This window comes from Lissotriton vulgaris, chromosome 2_1 (assembly GCF_964263255.1).
Source record: "Lissotriton vulgaris chromosome 2_1, aLisVul1.2, whole genome shotgun sequence".
In the NCBI taxonomy this organism is placed as follows: domain Eukaryota; kingdom Metazoa; phylum Chordata; class Amphibia; order Caudata; family Salamandridae; genus Lissotriton; species Lissotriton vulgaris.
This window is the reverse complement of record NC_141687.1, coordinates 1557073005-1557095909: the sequence shown is the minus strand read 5'-3', so window position 1 is coordinate 1557095909 and position 22905 is coordinate 1557073005. Positions and strand designations below refer to the sequence as shown.

General features: G+C 47.3%; 1 protein-coding gene across 2 annotated transcripts in view; it reads left to right on the top strand.

Moving 5' to 3' along the window:
* The window catches only part of IQCB1 (IQ motif containing B1), a 308848-nt gene that overhangs the window by 102139 nt on the left and 183804 nt on the right, over positions 1-22905 (top strand). For both annotated transcript variants that reach the window (XM_086958877.1, XM_086958879.1), the window contains exon 6: positions 17199-17298. In XM_086958877.1, the coding sequence (XP_086815003.1) occupies positions 17199-17298 (100 nt within the window). The remainder of the gene's footprint in view (positions 1-17198; positions 17299-22905) is intronic.

Genomic DNA, 22905 nt, shown 5'->3' with positions numbered 1-22905 from the left:
AAAAAAAGTAGGTGTCTTTTGTATATCTTCTGTACTGTGGAGAAGAGTTAGTCGGGGATCTGCTGGGAGGTCCCAACCCAGCACTCGCCCCAGGCAGAACAGTACTCCTGACCAAATATGTTGTTGCGCTGTACAGCCCCAGACCGTATGCAAAAAGGACCCGTCTTCTGACTTACAACTGAGGCAGGTGGGGTATGGGATAGCCCCAACTTCCAGAGACGGAGGCGAATGTTGTACACCCGATGAAGATATTTAAAGTGGATCAGTCGATATCTCGAGGACACCGCTGAACCCCTGGGGCTGGCAAGGGCCTCAGTCCAGTCGTCATCTGAAAGGGTTGGTACATCTGCTTCCCACGCTGCCCTCGTCCGGTGCAGGTTTGTCTTGGTATGTGTGATAGAGTTGGCAGATTTTATGTCCTCCCAGATCACCCATCAACAGTCTACCTTCCAGTGGGTGAAATTCTGGTAGCGTCTTAAGGTTTTTAATCAGGGGAGACAGAGCGTGGCGAAGCTGGAGGTATTTATGGAATTGGGACTTGTGTAGGTCAGACTCCTCCTGCAGCCTTTGGAAGGATTTAAGTGTGGGTCCGTGCATCACATCGCCCAGCGTCGAGATCCCTACAGTGTCCCAACGATGGAATCCGGGCAAAGCCGAGACCGGTCGGAGGCACGTGCCCCGCCAGAGGGGTGTCTCGCATGTCAGCATACCCCACCAACCCATGGACCTAGAGACGCATCTCCATATCTGGATCACCGTGCGACAGGCCGGGCGGAGGGCTTCCAGGGTAGAGTTACTATACAGGAGATCAAGCAGTGGATACACTTCCAGGAAGAGTCGCTCCACCGTGTAAGCCGAATCACCTTGCGGGTTATACCACCAATCATTGATGACCATCAGTTGGGATGCCTAGTAGTACGACCGCACGCCTGCCACCGCAATGCCCCCACAGTATGTAGAACATGTCATACCTTTTGACAGATGATAGTGTTCGAGGAAGACCGCGTCGGAGGTGGTCATGCTTTCCGAAAGTATCACTGTACATAAGGGAAAAGCATCAAATTAAGAGATAGCACAAAGCAAAGGAGAGAGCACCAAATGTTCAGGTTCCTTTATATGCTCGTCCTTCCCTTCCACCTGCCCAACACACACACGTACACTTAAAGAACGTGCTGGATGAGCCTGGATTGTCACTACAGGGTGTGCATAGTAAAACGTCTGAAGTATCGACCAATAATCTATACATAACCTGCTTTGATGTCTTTTCAAGTAATTATCTATCACATGGCTACCACCTTTATTCAAAATGTTTTTTATCAAACCTTTTATATACAATTATTTATATTTGTTACTAGCACACCTTTTAATTAACCTCTAAACCATAAGAGTCTAAGTCTATCATGCTAGAATTAAAATCTGAATAATTCAGATTACGTACAGATGACATCAGTAAGTGCTTAATTCAGTTTTAGTTTGTCAGATCGAATTTTAAAAAACTTGACTGGTACACATAGATAACATACATCAGTAAAAGTCTGCTTAACAGTGCTTTCATTACCTTAAAAAAACAATTAAAACATGACCATTAAAAATACATAAAATCACATATCAAAAACAAAATATAAAATACATTTCCTTTATGGTTTAAATCTTTTATTGAGATTTCAAAAAGAACAAAACGAAAGGACCTCGATTGTTTAATCAAGCATAACAGGGCAAGCTCCAATGTAATACAGATTAGCATTCTCAGTGTATAACGGAGCTGATGAGCGATGTAGGTCACATATAACCCCCTGAAACAAAACAACAAGGCCCTGCCCCCCCTTTGTCCACAAAGCAAAAAGATTACCCCATTGCAGCAAGAAAAAGAAGGAAGTGAGAGAGTCATCAGTGTGTGGGTTGCTGTTTGCGCTTGGATGCCTTCTGTTCCGGGATCGGTGTGTCAGAGAAGGCGTAGGTATCGGGAACAACTCAATTCACGGAATTCCCCAGTGAGTAGTGTCAAAAAGGGCAGCCACAACTCTGGGAATTCGTCCCCCTGTCCAGCCTGCATCAGGGACAGCTTCTCCATGCCGAGTACCATCCACAACCTATGCAGCCAGTCTGTATGCGGAGAGGCCTGTGGTGTTCTCCAGTGTGCCAGAATGTTTTGCGTGTCTGCCCCTAATGCAATAGCGATGAAACGGCCCCTCAGTGACTTCAAGGGATACATCAAGGCGTTGGGCAGTCCCAGTAGGATGTAGGCAGGGAATCGGGGGAGTTAGGTATCTGAGTGGGCGTCTATGTCATCTAATATCGTGTCCCAGTACCCCTGTAGGCGGTCGCAGCTCCATAGCAGATGTTCCAACGTGCCCATCTCCACACACCCTCTCCAGCAGCGGTCGCTAATGTGGGGTCAAATTGGTGAAGTCGCTCCGGCGTATTGTACCAGCATGTGGCCACCTTGGTCAGGGTTTCAGTCAGTCTAGTATGGTATGCGGAATGCCGCGCTCTATGATAGACACCGCTCCATTCTTTGTGTGTGAGGGCCCTTCCTAATTCCCGCTCCCACCGACACCTACCAGCATTATATGTGTAAATGTTTGTGAGGAGGAGATGTTGGTACAAGTCAGAGATTCGTTTTTTCTCGGAAGTGCGAGTGACCAGCCATTTCTCGTAGGTAGTAAGATGTTGTTGTGCTCCCAGCCTTACCACAGGGTGAAGTGCCCAGTGACGCACCTGCATATAGGCTAACCTGTCATCCTCTGTGATGCCGTAGTCCTCCTTTATCTGTTGGAAGGAGAGAATACTGTTCAAATTAAAGAGATGTCCTAGGGCCCTGCAAGGAGAGTGCCGCCAGGTCGCAAATGCCTTAGGGTCTAGACCTGGGGTGAAGTCAGGGTTGGCAAATAGTGGTGTCAAAGGGGAGGGGAAGGATGTCCATTCGTGTTTGGTGGCGACCCGGTCCCACACTTCCATGACTGTGTCCGTGATTTGAGATGCGTAGAGGTTAAGCGGTCGGTGGTGCCTGGGGAGAAAGGGAACCCCCTGTAGGGACATGCCCGCCACAGCTTGGTCTTGGAAGAGCCAATTCTTGCCCGATTCCGACTGATGCCATTCCACTAGGCCCCGGAGTTGTGCCGCATAAAAATAAAGTTGGAGATCTGGTATCGCCACTCCGCCGTGTTTCTCTCGGTGCACAGTTGACGCCATGCCCGAGCCGCCCCTGTGCGCTGGTGCATTTGCTCCAGCTCTGCTACTCGTTGCCCAATTTCTGCCCTCTTCTGCGCTGCTCCCTATTGTTAGCTTTGGGGAAAGATATAAACTCACCTCGTAGGACTGCTTTAAGGGCAGCCCACTGAGTAGCCTGTGTGGTGTCAGCTTTGTTTTGGGTCAGAAACTGTGTCATGGCTGTTTTAATCCGTTCTACTGTCGAGGGGGTGTGGCGAAGGGTGTCTCTGAGGCGCCAGTGTCGTTGTGGAGTCGGTGTGGTTGGCAAGAGGAATGTGGCTACCACCGGGGAGTGGTCAGATAGTGAGGCCAGCAAGATATCTACTTCATGCGCTCGCTGCACTAATGGGGAGGTGCAGAGGAAATAGTTGAGTCTGGCGTAAGACTTATGAGCCCCAGAATGGTAAGTGTAAGCGGTACTGCGAGGGTGGAGGTGTCTCCATAGGTCAGTGAGGCCTAGATCTCTGAGATGTGCGTGTCCAAATTTGGAGAGGGCTCTCACCTGGCCTGTCCTCTGGCAAGAGCGATCCGCTATGTTATGGAAAACCAAATTAAGGTCGCCCCCAAGCAATAAATGTTGTTCAGTGTTGGCTGTGGCTGCTGCCAACGCTGTCTGGAGAAAGGTTTCCTGTCCCTCATTGGGCACGTAGACCGAGCCCACCAGTATAGTTAGTCCTGCTACTAGGAAGCGATGTACCAAAAGTCACCCTTTTATCTCCGCCTCCCGCTGAAGAACTTTGCCCGTGAAGGATTTGGATACCAGTATTGCTACCCCTGCCACTTTTTTAGGGGAAGACGAGAAAAGTTGTGTGGGAAAGGCACGTGTTTTAAGGCAGTGTTGGTCTTTGGGTAATAAGTGAGTCTCTTGGAGAAGCCATATGTCGGCTGAAGAGTGCTCTAAGAGGGATAGAACCGCCCGGCGCTTAATGGGGTTGTTGAGCCCTCTCACATTAAGGGAAAGGACTTTGAGTCTGGAGTGTGTCATTGTCTGTCATGGTGGATTCCGGGCCTCTGAGAAGCGCGTGAGAAATGAAACAGAAAAGAAGGTGGACAAAGGAGAGCCCCTCTCCCCAAAACAACCTGAAAACCCCCAACTCCCCCACATTCCCCCTGCCCCCGTAGAGTGCCCCAACTAGTGAACATACTCCCAGTCCTGCCTTCAGAAAGTGCAGGGCTGTGGTGTGTTACCTGTGTGGACGTCCAGCCAAGTTGCTCCCTACCTCCCGGACTCGCTTGATGATGGATGCTAATGAGCACTCCCCCCGGAGTTCATTCAGTCTGAGGAAGTGGTGTCCTTTGCCACTTCGTGGATGGCGTTGTCCATCTCCGCCTTAATGGTATGTGCGTCGGGTTTCAAACTCACTGCTGGTGACCGCCGTCTCACAACTTGCTGCCAGACATCCTTGGATGGTCGTCTGGGTGGTTTCGGCGATGCGCTCCCTTCCTCCTGGGTGATGCCTAGCAAAGTGCATGTCTCTTGGAGGGAACGAATCTGGTGCAGAGCCCCATTCCACCTAAAAATCAAGCGGAAAGGGTGACCCCAGGCGTACGGGATCTCCTTTCCTCTTAAAAAGTCTGTTGCTACCTTGAAGGCCTTCCGCTTTTGGAGTGTGATTGCCGAAAGGTCTTGGAACAGGGCTACCGAATGGCCCTGAAACCGCAGGGGCTGCTGTCGCCGAGCTTCCCTGAAAATGCGCTCCTTGAGGGGGTAGTCTGGGAGGAAGTCCAGGATATCTGAAGGTGGGGCCGGTGCACGTCTCGCCTGTCCCACTCTGTGCCCTGTCACTTCTAATCTCGAAGTCTGTCGGTTCCCCCAGAACCTCCCGGAATAGGGCCTGTAAGTAGCCCGTAATGTCTGATCCTTCTTCGTTAGGTGGTACCCCCCGGACCCTGATGTTCCGCCTAGATCTATTTTCCAAGTCCTCGGCGTGAGCCTGTAAGTCTACTTGTTGGTCCTTCAGGCGGATTATGTCTTGCTGCAGCTGTTCTATTTCCTCGTCCCGTGCTTGGCCCGTTTTTTCAATGGTGGCCACCCTTTCGCCGAGCCCATCCACCTCTCTCCTGATCTCCCGCACTTCCCCGGCCACCTCCTGCTTCAGCGTGTGGAAGTCCTCACGGAGGGAATTGAAGAGAGACTCTAGGAAGGATTTTGTGATGGTACCTCTCCGTCATTGGTGTCCTGCTAGGGCTTGGAAGACCCTGGGGACGACTGACCTTTGTCTCCCTTAGGCTGTTCTTTGCCTAACATTTCCGGGAGGGTGCGGTCTCCTTTCTTCCTCTGACCCGCCATTGTGTGGCCCCTGGCGGAGATTATGGCTCCTCACTCCCTTGTTCGCCACCCAGGGACGCAATAGGGCGCCTTCACTGAGCTAGTTCCGTATTACCTGAGCGTGTGGGGGGGCCCCGCCCGTGGCCGGTTCTCCAAGTGACTCCTAGTGCATCACACGCCGAGGTCGTTAATAGTGCAGCCTCTATATCAGGGCTCCCAGGCGCCGTGCCACCTATCCGGTATCAGCATGGGGCATATCCGTGGGGTTGTCACCCCTGCTGAGGCCACCCCCTCTCCACCTCTCCGGGAGTTGCGCTGGGGTGCTGCAAGGGCCCCTGGGGTGGTCTTGTATGGTCCGGCTGGGTGAGGCCTGCGTGATCGCTGGGCCCCTGGGATCTCTGTGGGCCCCCGTTGTCTCTGGACCTGGCTGCAATTGCGTCCCCCGATGTGCCCGGCACAGGTTCGGCCCTCACACTCCGCCGGAAGCTAGGCCCCGCACTACAGCCACCAGTCCCGGGCCTCGCTGTTCCGTCCTTCGGCGCTCAGCTTTCCTGCGGACCGCTGGGAAGGGGCAGACCGCCGTGAGTGTGTCGCCTCGCTGCTCCGCTGTGGCTTACTCGGCCCCCTCGCTGCGCTTCAGGGCTCAATTTTGGTGCCTCTGACTTCTGGTCGTGTCTCCGCCGCCGAGCTGCCGCCTGATGTCCGCCGCCGGCCGCGGCCCCCCTAGAACAACGGCAGGGCCGCCGGGCCCGAGCGATGCAGGCGTCAACGTCGTTCCCTGGTGTCGCTTCAGGCGCAGCTGCTGCCGGGACCACTCTCCGGATGTCGCCCCCTGGTGAGGCCACACCAGCAGAGGGCTATCTCTCCGGGGCTCTGTGTCGGGGTAAGGTTGTGCCCCGTGCCCACGTCTGGAGCTCAGGGAGCATCTATTTAGCCCCCGGGACACTCAGGGGGGGTCCACCACCAGCTCCTGCTCCTACTAGATCTCCTTGGGGGGGGGGGGAAGTGCTAGCAATACGGTCCGGGCCGGCCAGTTACAGAGGAGCACTCGGGATGTGCGACACTCACTCCCCCATCTTGGCCACGCCCCAATACATTTCCTTTAAAGCCTGAATGTATCACTTACTCTGCAAAACTTCTTAACAGAGAGTAGGGGGAGAGCAGCCAGTATGCACAACCTGGTCAACCATGCAGCATGCAGAAATTTAGATACAGTAATGACCACACATTTACTAGCATTGGTTGGTAAGCCCCAGAACACGCCACAATGGTGTACTCCACTTTAGATCTATGTTTAGCATAGGCCAGGCCGAAGAATAACGTGTTCTTCTGTTTTTTTTATTGTAGCACATACTGGGCAAAACTTAGGAACAGGCACAGAAGTTGGTAAAATGCCACTTCATATAATAATCTCTCACAAGTACAGGGTTGATTATAATCAAGAAATCCCTCTATTCTAAATACACATTTATAAAAGAGAAAGTATTTAGTCCAACTACCCACGCTGTCATAGTTTACTTGACTCCATGCACCTGGCCCCAAATGTGTGCTTCAGTACTCCTAACTTGATTCCAATATAGAATTAGGACATAGCTTCAAAGCAAGATCAAGTCTCAGGGGAAATAACGGAGTACCTCAACCAAGATTCAGAGGGGCCATTAAAAATGTGTTTTCTCATATCCCCAAAGAAGATGCATTACAATGGTCCCATAGATATGAACGTTCTACTTTTGTTATAGGCTTTAAAGTTAGTTTTCATGCCATTAATTTCCAGGCAGTGACAGTAAAAAAATAAGGAAAATCTATTAACAAGATTTTCTAAGCCCAGAGTGGTCTTAGAAAGTGAAAGGGTATCATCTGCAACGAGTAAGGGAGGCATCTTATGTTCAGCTAAGTTAGGAGATTCATTTGCACATTGTCAAAAACCCAATACAACTATTGATAAACAAAAGTATGCCCCAACATACTCTGTTCTTTTTTTTGTTTTTTTTAAACCTTTATTTTTATTTATTTTCATATTGCAACACAACATAAAGTGCATGGTAACAGGTGCCATTATCACAATCAAAAAATGCAGGCACGCAACTATCCATCCAGTATATTAGAATAATCTTTCTAGCTGTCAAAACATAATGTAAATTAGGCATACTCCATTCTTAACATCGGTCTTCTCCGTTAGTTGACCCCTAGTTCCCCCACTGGATCTGCGTGTATTTACCCTCATGGGAACGCTTTATAACGTTAAGTAGGTTACTTGGCATGTCCATGTTGCACAATACTTCCCAAAGTTTAGCTCTCTGGACCAAACAAAAGGCAGCACGTAGGTCGGCTAAGACAAAGAAAAGGTCGCCCCTTCCAATGTCAACAGTCTTCCACTTGGTTTGGGAAAAACCTGGCCAACCATTCCAGTTTTCGTCCTGAAACCCATTTACAAATAGGAGAAAGCACCTTTTACACGCAATCCATTTGAATGCCATTGCAAGAACCTGCTTGCAAAAAATCTGTTGGAGATTATCCAATGGGCTAATAGGGCGAGAGTTACTAGGGCTCTTATAACAGCCTTTTTTAAGAACCCAAACAATGTCAGCTCCCTTCCAGGTCAAGGGTATTGGCTCTCTCTCAGCTGTCTCAATAGAAACTAAGTTGATGTATGGAACATAAATAGCGGGGTGAGAGTGAAGCAATTCAGCAGGGACCTTGCCCAGCCAGGGAGCTTTGCCCAAGTTTTGGGACAGGACAGCCTAATTAGTGTGAGCAAGAGAAAACATTGGCAGGGGAGCAGGAGGTCTGGGCAGTTGGTCAATTCCAGGGGCAGAACAAACCAGTCTGAATATAGGTGTACAAGGGGAAGAGTAAAGCAGCACAAACTGAACTGTACACTTTTTCAGCTGAATGTTTACCCCAGGAGTTTTTATTTGATGTTTACTACCCTGACTAACAATATTCCAGAATGTTCTACTCTTGATTCGTGGCAGTTTTACAAAGATCCTCCCAGATACTCTATTCCCAAGTCAATTTAGCTTGTCTTAACTCTTTTTTTTAGGTCTCGCCTACGTAGGCTGCGCATGCGCAGTCTTGCTGGCGAGATTGTATGTTTATAAGTGACTTTGAGTATTGGGCTTTAAGCCCCGCCCCTCTTTCCCATTGGACGGCGTCACCATTTATGCTAAACGGTGGGCAGCCATTGGGAAAGAGCTTTTGGTGACGTAGACTTTTCTATTTTTCTGCGTCCCATTTGGATGGCCTGGCCTGCCTTCCTTCTGGCGTAAAAGGTTTCTTATCTTTATGGGGCCAAACACATGGCCCCATAAAGATAACACACCTTTTACTTCTGAAGGAAAGCAGGCCAGGCCGTCCAAGTGGGACGGCAGAAAAAGAGAAAATGACTACGTCACCAAAGCGAGCGTGTGTTCTTTTACCATTAAAGCACTGGGGCCAGATACAATTCTGTCACAAGCGAGTTTGGAATGTGAATGTGTAATTTACCTGGTGCTCAAGTGAGGCACTCCAATACCTTCGGGTTGAATTTGCACGATATAAAACTGAAGAAAAAAAAAAAGTACATCTCCTAAGTGAGGTTTATTAAGAGCTAAACCTACCCATCTGGGAGAAAATTATAGAGCGATACATGTGTGATGGGGCGTTATTTGTTGAGGGAACAGAAATTTTGCTAACCGCTCAGGGTTGTGACAGTGCACATGTGCCAGTATGCCAGCCGGCGCATGCTGAAAAACTTCCCTGTCTGCTGTTCTAAGTGAGCGCCACGTACGCCTCTCATCCAATGACGGCACACATTGTTTTGTAGTGCAGAGGCCTGGCGGAAGCGAAGGGCAAACTGTCACGCTGTGTGTTCACCTTTCTCTGCCTGCTACTGTCTCGGGGAGGCTGTCCGTGGCCGCCTGTGACTCGCAAAGGTGACCTGCAGCTCTCAGCTTCCCCGCCTCTCTCCTACTGCCAGCCCCGGCACAATGGGTGGCAACAGCAGCTCCCGGCGCGTCTCCTTCGAGGCTGACGAGAACTTCACTATGGTAAAGGGCATCAGGGTGAGTTAGCCTAGGGTCGTGCAGGAACTCCGGGTGTGAGGCAGCACTGACTTCCTAATATGAACCCTCGAAGTGGTGTTCGGTACTTTCCTCAAAGTACTCTGAATACGTTTAAGTGTGTCTGCTTTCTAAATGGATAAAGAGACAGCTGTTTCAAGTGTTCCCATGAGGCTAAACTCGATAACTTTGCACATTTATTGCTTTCAGATAATCTTTGTATGCCTTCTGAATGATAAATATTGGAGCCTGTGAAGGGAAATCTAATGTGTAATATTTCCTTAAAAAAGTAATGGTCAGTGTAAGTTATTTTTGTGTTTACCAAATTTCGTGTATTCTGAATGATAGGATCTGTTCTTTTTGGATTATTTCCAGGTGTGTAATTTCTTGCTCACAGGAAAATCCTTACTTTATTTGTTGACTTTTCTAGAAGGGAACTGTCCTAGCTCGTTATATATAATTGCGCGCAAGACTATTTTCAAAGAGCAATTTCTTGCTGCATGTGGTTTCAGGAAGTATTACTTTTGGGTTAACTTGACAGTAGAGTAATCTAATGCAATCTGGTGTGGTGTTAAAAAATAGTATCACTTCAAAGACAATTTCTCGTAGCATCGTCCTTCCAAGGCACACCAGGACTTCTAAAGCCAAACTTCTATTACGGAAAGTCGAACTACAACACCCAGAAAGCAAACTCTTGCTGGCCTGATAAACAGGGCTGGCTAGGAGGGGCCATTCTGCAGAATTGTAAGGCGGGCAGCGTCACCACTCGCCTTCTCTGTTGAGTGCCAAGGCATAATTTCTTTTCTGAATGCTGGTTTTCCCACTGGTGGGATGTGGTGCCCTGTGAAGAAAGATAGAATGGCGGATATAGACTCCGGACATTGCAGAGCCCTCCCTGTGCAGAGGCGGAAGTGGAGGTGATTAATGAGGCTGCTGTTAGCCCTCAGGAGTCATGACCACCCGAAGTGAGCATTTATCTCACAATCACTCAATCAGACACTGGCTGAATACTCACATTTAGCCGCGTTTTCAGTGAACTGTCTATTGAGGTAATAGCTATTTAAATATTATCAGATCGGCAGTCCAAAGCTGCGGACTTTGGAAGTGGGGAATCAGGCTCAAGTCTCGGCGTCGGCTCAATATCCTGTATTCTGGCTAAATTGCTTAATCTCCGCGTGCCTACCAAAAATGAATGTGTCCTTGGGCAGTGTAACGTAATGTAACTTGTGCTCAGCTAAAGCGCTCCAATACCTTAGGGGACAGTTGTGGCTATATGAAACTGCAAAAAAACTATACTTAAGAAAAGTTAGGGGTTTCTTGAAATCTGGATTCTTTGTAATGATGCAGGGAGATCCAGTTATATGCATTTTTAATTGTAAACTAAATGCTAAATACACTTGCTACCAGTAAAGATGGATGGTGTGGTTGCTGTGTTTCAAGGGTGTCTGTGGCGTAGGGGCGGCCACATTTTGAGACTTTGGGCCAGATGTAGGTAGCCCTTTACCGATCGGAATCGGCCGAAAATACCGATTTTCGGCCGTTTCCGATCGGTAAAGGGCTATTGAGATGTAGGGGCACATTTTCGGTAATTTTACCGAATCGGTATCATTACCGAATCGGTAAATTTACCGATTCGGTAATATGTACCGAATCGGTAAAATAATTACTGATTCGGTAATATATACCGATTCGGTAAAATTACCGAAAATGCTATGTAGGTAGGCAATGTACCTTCTGCACATGGCTTACAGAATCAGTATTTTACCATGGAATACAAATCCATGGTAAAATACCGATTCCGGTGTGCATGCACATGTGTGCATGCACACCTATGTCATGTGACAGGCAGACCTGCCCTTAGGGCAGGTATGCCTGCCACATGGCACCCAAGCCTGTTTTGGGGGTGCCAGGGGGTGTCAAAGTGACACCCCCTGCACCCTTGTGAATTCGGTATTTACCGATTCGGTAAATACCGAATCGGTAATGCCCATTCATTCCTATGGGCTTCAAAGCCCATAGGAATGAAAGGGCATTACCGATTCGGTATTTACCGAATCGGTAAATACCGAATTCATCCGATTCGGTATTCCAGCACATCTGGAATACCTACATATCGGACCCATAGATTTACCGAATTTAAATTACCGAATCGGTAAAATTCGGTAATTTAAATTCGGTAAATCTTTTCTACCTACATCTAGCCCTATGAAACTAGGAAACAGGTTTGAATCCCAGGATCGACTCCGCATCCTGTGATTCTGGGCAAATCACTCAATATCACTGTGCCTTACATGTAGCGTCTGGTTCTATTATAACGCGTTTTAATGCACTCGTCAAATTTGCGTAATTAAATAAATAATTATTTTTTAAACAGCACAGCCCTATAGGCAGGCAGATGACTGGATCTTTGAGTTTGAACAACTTAAGTTTTATCAAAGAATGTTCTATATTTGGCGTCTTTATTGTATTAAAATGGTAATATTTGTTAAACATACTTCACAAGCCTACAATAAACACGTATTTCACAATTATAAACAATCTTATGGGAGGTTTAAAATTGTGTTCTTTGGTTAGCTCCATTGTATAGATCAACATAAGCATTTGCAATGCAATAGGTCTCGCATTTGCTAGAGTTTGAGCTATTGGAAAGACTTTTTATTTATGTGTTTTGAAAACGTGCAAGCAGTGTTTATAGTCCTTGCTTATGAGAAGCAAGGCTGGCAGTAACTGCACCTCTTTTACTGCCAGCCTTGCTTCTATAAGTACAAAGTGCGTATTTACACACCGTTTGCAAGTTTTAAAACACAAATAAAAGGCGTTGTCATTTACAATGCCAATAGCTCAAACTCTCTCAAATGCGATACCTATTGCATTGCAAATGCTTGTTTTTTTATACAAGCCTCTAGCCTCCGTGTTCATGTGCCTATCTCCTGGATTATTTGAGGCCAAAAGAGCATCCTTCGCAGACCGACAGGCTTGGGAAAAACACTCCCGAGTTTTGTGTGGTCTATTTACCTTTTTATAATCTTTTTAGAAGCAGTCTTTCAACTGTAAAAATAACTAGTTATGTACCTCAAGAACTGCAGTAGGATGCCCCCAGTTCTTAATCATCAACCCCAGGTGCGCCACAACCGTACTACAAATTCTTGGAAGTGAGTTGACAGAAGAGCAAATAGCATTTCACTTGACACTTCTCAGGCTGTTACTCTGTACAAATGCATCCTCATAGATAGTCGATTGTGATGCTGAAAAAAACCCTCTGTAGTGAGGATCAGAGGCTCATGATCACTCTCGACTCTATGAACTACCTCAGTATTCTTAATTTTACCCCATATTCTCACATCTAGTACAATATAATCTATATTACTGGTTCTTGCCCCCTTCTGAAAAGTTTAACGAACATTACTATTGTAGAGTGAGCGGCCTTTAGAGGTGCGATGGCTGTAAGAACAAGTTAAATAGTAGCCATTTGTAAGGCTGCCCTTGACAACTGTTTTTTTAAATGGATGCTTAAAATTGGAATATCCCAATGAAAATCTTCATCTGCTGCTAAATCCTGTATAATTCCAAAGGAGTTAAAAGTTAAGTCATCAGCAAAGATCACATGGGGAGGGCTGATATATGAAGCCAGCTTTTTATTTTGTGAAATATTGGAGGCTCTATCTGGAAACTAGAGCTTCTGTTATAGACATTTATTCACTTGCTTTCCAGATGCCAGGGAAAATATGAATTGTAATATATCTGCCAAGAGCACATCCACTTTTACAACTGAACAAGGCAGCTGACGCTCCAAGGGGAGCTGTTTCGGATTGTAAAATCCCTCAATACCCTTAAATCGAAACAATTCTCTGCCTAGTCCCTCAGAGGGACGCTGAAATAAACTTGCAGTCTATTTCCAAAACAAAGTGTCCTCCATTTACAGTGAACTCCAAAAGGGTAGAGAATCCTCACTCACTGAACCAGAGACACTGCCTCAGGCCAAAGAAACAGACTGTCTCCATAGCTTCCCCCTAATCACTGAAGGAGCGCTTCCGGTCTTGTTTGGGAAAGTGAAATCAGGCTCTCCTTTGGACCTGGACCCTCCCCATATTCTTTTGGAGGGAAGCCAAGAAATGTTTCCCATCATTCATGCATTACTTAACCTCTCCATCTTAACAGGCCTTGTCCCCCGGGAATGGAAACATACTGTGGTCAAGCCTCTGTTAAAAAAGCTGAACCTCGACCCTGTTTTGCCTGGGAACTATAGACCTATCTCCTTGCTTCCTGCCCTGGGAAAAGTCCTAGAGAAACATATTAATCAGCACCTTTCCCTACATCTAGAGGAAAATTCGCTCCGTGACCCTACCAAAACAGATTCCTTCCTAAACACAGCACAGAATCTGCTCCATTGGTGTTAACAGAGAACGTAAAATGAATTCTTGATATGGTTGGAGTAGCAGCTATCACTCTCCTCGATCTTAGTGCAACGTTTGGCATGGTCGACCATGACACCTGAGCACTCGGGTTGAGGGAAATCGGGGTAAAGAATGATGCCCTAAAATGGCTCCAGTCCTTTCTTAAGGAAAGATTCTTCCAGATTTGGAAGCCTCTGTGCTATTAAGAGGTGCTTCTCTTAAAATGTGGGGTACCGCAGGGGTCTGTATTTAGCCCCACGCTCTTTAATGTTTATGTTTGACCACTGGCCTCGATTGTCAAGGAATTTGAAGTGTCCATTGTATCCTATGCTGACGACATGCAGAGAGGGCTCTCGGCATCAGCTGGGCCCCTGCCTTGAGAAAGTGGCCTACTGGATGGCAAGCTGCTCATTAAAACGTAACGGAAACAAAACGGAATTGATGCTAGGGGGAAATAATGTATCTCCACTGGCATCACTAAGCTGGCCATAAAGTTTATGGACCCTGCCAGGTCCCTATTCTCCCATGAAATGTTTAGGAATAGGGCTGGATATAGTTCCTTTTCAATGGAAGCACAGGCAAAAAACTGACTAGCACATGCTTCACCTTTCTGAGAACCCTCCGCAAAATTCTTAACTTTTTACCTTCTCTATCCAGAAGAATCCTGGTCCAGGCACTTATTTTGTCATGCATGGACTGCAGTAACTCTGTGTACCTGGTTTCACCCAAATCTCTCTTAAAGAGACTTCAAGTGGAGCAAAATGTCACGGCTGGAACAAAATTACTCAAATGCTCGTCAGACAAAGGTGCCTTGGTCTCCTTACACTGGCTACAAGTGGAGAAGAGAATGAAATTCAAGACACTTTGCATGGCTCACAGGGCAATTAATTACAGGGGACCCAGTATGATTGCGGCTCTTCTCACTTATTACACCCCAAATAGGACTCAAAGATTCTCTAAAACTGGTCTTCTGAAGGTCCCTCACATTCCGAAGATCAGACGGGGTGAAAGGTTCTTTTCCTACATACCCCCAAACGGTGGAATTCAATGCCTATTGGTTTGAGAACAGAGCTCAATTAACTCAAATTTAGAAAACTCCCCAAAACCTGTCTCCACCACAACTAATTCTTCTACCACATTGATGGATTAGAATAATGCTAACTCTGACAGCACTGGGAAGCCTATGGGTTGCCAGGAGCCCTACATAACCGCATACGGGTAAGATCATCAGAAGGAAGCCTTACTCCACACCAGCAGTACACCCGATGCTCTTCCTACTAAGGAGTTGGCCGCTGGAATGTGGAAGCTTGTAAAACAACACCTGTAAACATTCTTCCTAGCCCAAGTCTCTTGGAAGATACAAATTCAATGCTGACACTCAAAAAGACCCCACTCGCTGTCTCCTGATCTGGATTTTATCCCTGCTATGTTCCAGCTTAATAATGCTACAGTGTTAACATCCGGAACGGATGATTGATAGAGACCGTCAGGAAGCTGTTGTACTAATAATGACTCTGGCCCAGACACGTCACTATTTATACACACACCTAACTGTTTCCTGCCCATCACTTCTAGGGCAAGAGGCATATTGCATTCTAAAATGTGGCGTAGCATGGGAGGGCCTGGGGGAGGAGAAGGAAGAGGGGTGCGAATGAGTCAATCAACTTCAGAGTCCTGTGGAAGGGCTGAAAAGTGATTCCCTGTGAGGATAAAAGAAGGGACAGACTGAGGACGAAAGAACAGCAGCTAATCTCTGAGACTCTGGCATATGATGGTGACGAAAATACCCCAATGATAGGGTCTTGATTGTCCCGGTATAAGCAGGATTCCAAGCCTGGTTGGTCAGTTAGCATCTGGGGATACTAGCAAAGCAAAAATGTATGAGTATACAGTTGCCACTAAAGGTTTTATTTGACCTAGCAACCTTACAAACTATAAAGATATTGTGTACAGGTGAAAAAGAAAACCCACTATTTGGATGAAGCTAGTGCAAAGCTTTTGTTTTTCAATTGGTCCAATGATTTCGTAACATTAGTGGCCAGTTGGGGGACATTTGTCAAAAGCTGGGGGAAGGTGTATTACCAGAGGAAAACATGTCCACTGATCTTCAACCATAACTATACCACATTCCCTCCCGCCCTCCAACATCCTACCCCTCTTCCATCACCCCCATCCACAGTGTTCTTGGGACAATCCGTGGATTCACCAATGGCAGGAAGATAGTTATGGGACTCAACCTCTACCCACCATGCTTGGAAGCCCTCGGCTCCAGGAGAACCAGAATGTAACTTTAAGAGTTTACCAAACCGCGGTTTGGCGCACAGCAACATTAGCTTGTCTCACATCAAGTTGGGTGGGAGGGGCTAGAGAAATCATCTTAGACAAACGGTCTTCTGTGGCCCCCAACTGCTCAAGTATAGGTCCTAAACTGGAGGCAAGAATGGAGTCAAGAATCGCAGACAGTTTAGAAAACAATTACTTTCGGAAGCAGATAGTCCAAATTGATAAATGCTTAATTCCCCTTAATGACAGTATACATGCGAATAAAGAGGTGGAGAATGAAATGGCATTATTCATAGATTCAGATAAGACCTACAACACCTCTGCAATTAGGCTATTAAACATATGATAACATAAAATGCTTCAAAAATCTAAAATGCACCCAAGAACTGCCTCAATTCCTGTAGAAATACTACTGTATCTAAAAAGTTTATTCACTCCAAGCCAATTGGAGAGGAATATTGAAATTGCATGAATTTGAGAAAGATACTAAAGAACCTGAATATAAGCAATTAATGTTTTCTTGTGACCAACTGTCTCTTAATCAACACCATTTACTATACCTCCTTTTAGAATTAGATGGACTCCAAAGATACCAGATTCCTCATGTGTCCCTGGAGCCAAAAACAGTTTGTAGAAGTAGTTCGGAGGGCATTTCCAATCTTTGTACATGTGGTATCTTGCTCTGTGTATGTGTGAATGTATGTACGGTATTTGAATCTAGAGAGAGTCTGTGTGAGTTAAGTCTCAGTGTTCCATGATGAGTGTATTACATTATTGTTCATTGAGAATCAGCAGTCTGTGATTGGCGAGCGTTATCAATTTCATTATCTGGCACGCTGTCTAGGAGGAACTACTTAGCTGCTACCTGAACTTTGTTTCCTGTAAATAAAGCCAACTATTTTTACCAGATAGTCTACTGAGTCTACCAACAATTATGTTTTGTTTGAATGCTGCAATACACTTAAAGTAGTAACTGTCCCCTTGTATTTCCTGTGTTTTTAGTTTTGAAAAATGAGCATTTTCTGCAGTTGCTGATGACGGATGATGTAGAAACAGGAACTATGGTGATATCTGTCCTGCAGAACACAGTTAGAGCCAACAGGTAAATGAATAGCGTAAACTGCAATCCCAACAGGCAGCTATTTACTGAATCCTATCCTCAAAAAATATTAGGTGTTGTTTTTGGGGTATATGCTGGTTTTTCATAGCTTTAGCAGTCAACTCACAGAGAAATAGGCAGTACTTTGCTTAATTAACCTTTACTTAGTTGAAGAACAAGAATTTAATTGAAGGATGTGTTGACCTCCTGGCTGTTGTAATATGTTTTCCTTTTATTCAGCATCATTTATTATTGAGGGTATACTTACATTGGCATACCAGTGTCCTGTCTTTCATTTTCAGCGTATTTTTAGGTTGATTATCCTTTAGATACTCTATGATGTGGCCCACGTTACCTAACATAGACAGACACGTCTGTCTAAAAACACATTTTATTCTATTAAATTGCTTCAAGCATTGCTGTGATAAAAAAAGCTAGTCTCATACTTCACTTTCAAGAAAGTGTCTCCTCCTCTGTAAACAGTTGATCCTCTTCTTTGTGATCCACCGATAGCTCAGCAGTTTGCAACAGAGGCTGCATATTCAGATCCATCATGAACTTCAGATTGATTTATAGTTTCTTATGGCGAGTGATGGTTTCTGGTCTCAGGTCAGGAAACAATGGAATCGTGTTTGCCCTAAGGGTACCCATTTTTTCAAGATCTTTTTGTTGTCCATTTTATACGATCTCACCATTACCCTTTCATCCTTCACTTCTACTATTGAGTGAGGAGTTCCTGACATGGATAAGGGGGCCAGCAAGGGAAGACATGCAGGTCCACAATGTGGTGTAGAAACAGAGAGGTGAGCAGCTTCATTACAGGGGTCCTCAATCCGTGGTTAGTTTAGAGTAGGGGATGACACGTGACCGTTCAAGTTCAAGTTCGGGTATTTGTATAGCGCACTGCTCACCCAGAGGGTCTCAAGGCGCTTGGGTAAGGGGTCCATTATTTGTCGAATAGCCAAGTTTTAAGTTCTTTTCTGAAGGGGATGTGGTTCTGGGTAAGGCGGAGGTGAGTGGGGAGTGAGTTCCAGGTTTTGGCAGCAAGGAAGGAGAAGGATCTGCCACCCATGGTGGATTTTCGAATACGCGGGACAGCGGCGAGGGCTTGATTGGACGATCTTAGTTGGCGGGTGGGTTGGTAGAAAGACAGTCGAGTGTTGAGGCATTCGGGTCCAAGATTGTAGAGGGCTTTGTGTGCGTGGGTGAGAAGGCGGAATATGATTCTTTTGTTGACAGGAAGCCAGTGGAGGTCTTTTAGGTGTCCGGTGATGTGATCTTGGCGAGGGATGTCTAATATGAGTCTCGCTGATGCGTTTTGGATTCGTTGGAGTTTTTTCTGTAATTTTTCTGTGATTCCGGCATATAGTGTGTTACCATAATCCAGTCGACTCGTGACCAGTGCGTGGGTGACAGTCTTTTTTGTCTCGAGGGGGATCCAACGGAAGATCTTTTTGAGAATGCGAAGTACGTTGAAGCAGGATGATGAGACTGCGTTGACTTGTCTGGACATCGAGAGAGAGGAGTCTAGGATGAAGCCAAGGTTACGTGCATGGTCTGTGGGTGCGGGTGCTGTGCCCAGGGCGGAAGGCCACCAGGAGTTGTCCCAGGCAGAGGGGGAAGATCCTAGGATGAGCACCTCCGTTTTGTCTGAGTTGAGTTTTAGACTATGGCTATGTTTCATCCATTCGGCTACTTCTTTCATGCCTTCGTGGAGATTGGTTTTGGCAGTGTTAGGGTCTTTGGTGAGGGAAAGGATTAGCTGGGTGTCGTCGGCGTAAGAGATGATGTTAAGGTTGTGTTGACGCGCGATGGAGGCGAGTGGACTCATGTACACGTTGAAGAGGGTGGGACTGAGTGATGATCCTTGAGGTACTCCACAGATGACTTCAGTGGCCTCAGATTTGAATGGAGGAAGTCGGACTCTTTGAGTTCTCCTAGCGAGGAATGAGGTGATCCAGTCCAGGGCTTTTCCTTGTATTCCGATGTTGCTGAGGCGCTGTATGAGGGTGCTGTGGCAGACTGTCGAAAGCGGCGGAGAGGTCGAGTAGGATGAGGGCCACAGTTTCACCGTTGTCCAGTAGTGATCGGATGTCGTCTGTTGCTGCAATGAGGGCGGTTTCGGTACTGTGTTTGGCTCGAAATCCGGATTGAGATGGATCGGGGGAGTTGTTGGATTCAAGGAAGGCGGCGAGCTGGTTGTTGACGGCTTTCTCGATGACTTTGGCCGGGAATGGGAGGAGGGATATGGGTCGGTAGTTTTTAAGTTCATAGGGGTCTGCTGTGGGTTTCTTCAGAAGGGCGCTGAGTTCGGCGTGTTTCCAGCTTTCTGGAAAGGTGGCAGAGTTGAACGAGCAGTTGATGACATCAGAAAGATGGGGTGCGATGATGGAGTTCGCTTTGTTGAAGATGTGGTGGGGGCAGGGGTCGGTTGGCGAGCCGGAGTGGATGGAGTTCATTAGGCGGATGGTGTCTTCAGTGGTGATTGGGTTCCAGGCGGTGAGGTTGTTAGTTGGCGGAGTAGGATCTGAGGGGGGTGGGGAGGGTTGAAAGCTGGGAGTATTCACGAAGCTGTTGTGGATGTCGGCAATTTTGTTGTAGAAGAAGGAGGATAGCGCATCGCAGAGGTCTTGGGAGGGAGTGATGTCGTTAGATGCTGCGGTGGGGTTGGTGAATTCTTTGACGATGTTGAAAAGTTCCTTGCTGTTGTGAGTGTTGTTGTCGAGACGATCCTTGAATGCTGATTTCTTAGCGGATCGAATCAGTTGGTGGTGTTTGCGGGTGGCAGCCTTGAGGGCGGACATGTTGGCGGTAGTTGGGTTTTTTCTCCATGTTTTCTCCAAGGTGCGGCATAGCTTCTTGGATTTTTTGAGGTCATCATTGAACCAGGGAGCCTTTTTGCTGGCTGATTTGATCTGGTGTTTTTTCAGGGGTGCTAATTCGTCAGCACTGTGGGTGATCCATTGCTTGAGATTGGTGGCCGCTTGGTTTGGGTCCAATGAGAGGGTGGGAGGGTTTTGGTTGAGTGATGTGAGGAGTTGGTCGGAGGTGATTTTGTTCCAGTTTCTCTGAGGAATGGGTTGTGGGCGGTTGTGGGTCAGGGTGGTTTTGTAGCTGAAGTGAACACAGCTGTGGTCCGTCCAGTGGTGAGCTGTGGTGCGATCGAAGGAGATGTGCTTGCTGGAGGTGAAGATAGGGTCGAGCGTGTGTCCGGCTACATGGGTGGGGGTGTCAACAAGTTGTTTGAGTCCGAGATTGGCCAGGTTGTCCAGAAGGGTGGTGGTGTTGCTGTTGTGTTTGTTTTCAAGGTGGTAGTTGAAGTCTCCTAGAAGAATGTAGTTCTCGGAGGCGAGGGCATGTGGGCAGAGGAAGTCGGTGATGTCATCGCTGAATTGGCTGCGGGTGCCTGGAGGCCTGTAGATGAGGGTGCCTCTAAGAGTGGTCCTAGGGTCGGTGTGGATCTGAAAGTGGAGATATTCGGCGGTTGCAAGATTATCCTCGGAGCTGGTCGTGATTTTGATGGTGTTCTTGTGGATGATGGCGATGCCTCCTCCTGTTTGATTGGTGCGGTCTTTACGGGTAATCTTGTAAGCGTCCGGTATGGCTATGGCGATGTCGGGTGCTGATGATGTGTTCATCCATGTTTCTGTAAGGAAGGCGATGTCCGGTGACATAGTGTCGAGTAGGTCCCAGAGTTCCGTTGCGTGTCTGTGGACCGAGCGGTTGTTGAGCAAGATGCACTTCAGGCGGTTAGAGGCGGAGCTGTGTGTGGAGGGATTTAATTTGGTGAGGGTCCTGGAGCAGTTGAAGTTGCAGGAGAGGCAGGCGAAAGGTCCGTGGGTACGTCCTGGGGTGGCTTCGCAGCATTGTGGTGCGCGTCCGGGATTGAGGGCGAGGAGAGTTGCGGCATCATATGTGACTCTAGTGGGTTGGGAGCGGCGGGGACAGGCGCTGGGCGCAGACGGGCTTACCTTTGGCGCACCTTCGGCGCGCATGGGGCGCGATCGCTGCGCGTGAACGCTGCGCGCAAAAGCATCTGTCATATGTGGATGGAGGTGAGGGGAGGGGCAAGGGCGGGGCAGCTGGGAGGCAGGAGCGTGGTGGGGAACTGGGCTGGGGGTTAAACAACAAACAACAAAATGGCTGCGAGCCAAGAGTGTAGCACAAACAGATTAGGGCACAACCTGAGTTAGGCTAGGGAAAGGGCAATGGCGGCAGCACAATCAAGCCAAAATCGATTCCACAGTTTAAAGGCACAAGACGAAAATTATACAACACTCTGGCACACGTGGAAATGGCAGTGGTGCGAGCAGAGCGCTACTTCAATCAACAGTCACGCACAAAGTAAAGCGGCAGTAGTGCGAGCAGAGCGGGAGCCAAGTTAACTCTGCAGTAATGCGAGCAGCTGAGATGTGAGCAGAGCGGGCACAAGAGCGCTACTTCAATGAAACAATCACGCACAGAGTAAAGTGACAGTAGTGCGAGCAGAGCGGGAGCCAAAATAAATCAGCAGTAATGCGAGCAGCTGAGATGTGAGCAGAGCGAGCACAAGAGCGCTACTTCAATCAAACAATCACACACAGAGTAAAGCGGCAGTAGTGCGAGCAGAGCGGGAGCCAAAATAAATCAGCAGAAATGCGAGCAGCTGAGATGTGAGCCGAGCGGGCACAAATTAGGTCTGCAGTGATGCGAGCGGAGCGCTAATAAATTAGATTTCAGCAACGATACCAGCTTCTGGGTCTGGGACAGGTCAGGGAGCAGCGTTAGCAGGAGCGACCGCTTCTGGCGAGTGCTGGACGGAGGCTGCAAAAGGTAGGATCGAAAGTCGCAGTAAGCTGGTGAGAGAGGCGGCACTGACAGCGCCCCCCCCTTACAGCAGAGGCCAGAAGATTTCTTAGTAGGCGGTTGGTTGAGAGAAGGCCACTAGGACAGAGGCATATTCTTCTTTTCTGGCAATAAGATCTTCAACAGAGTACTTCAATTTCTATTCTTATATTCTGATTCGCTGCTATTACGAGGTTCTCCAGATGTTCCACCTCCTTTTGTACTTGCCCATTCAATTAACAACACTGTTGAAAGTCTCCTGAGTCTTAACCGTGCTGCCCTCTTTTCTTTCATCTCACATTTTGCTCCCTCCTACTCTTTTTACTTTCTCTTTTTTCTCCCAACACCTGGCTATTCAGAGCCTGTAGTTTTTTTCCAGCTTCTTCTCTCTGATCCGCTCCCCCAAATGTTTGTGGGGTCTTTTTATCAAGTGCATCAAAGTTCTCCCTTTTTCAATACCTCTGGTGAGACAAATTCTGTTGTTTAGCTGGTACTTCATTCTTTCACCTCTTCATCTCTAGGGAAAGCAGCACAGAGTGTGAAAAAATCCTCCTCACACAAGAGAATTCCCTCTTTTCTTGGTCATGCCCCAGCAATTCGGTCTCATGCCCCCCCCCCCCTCCCCAACTGTTAAGCCACTGATGTCTAGCCATAACTTAAGGATTGTGTCCCTAATGCAGGTAGCATATAGGAATAGCCTCTATTTCATCCATTTAGTGGGGAACATAAAACTGGTACATGAGGAAGAGAGACTGCACAAAATTTGGAGAAAAGACTCTGAACTCA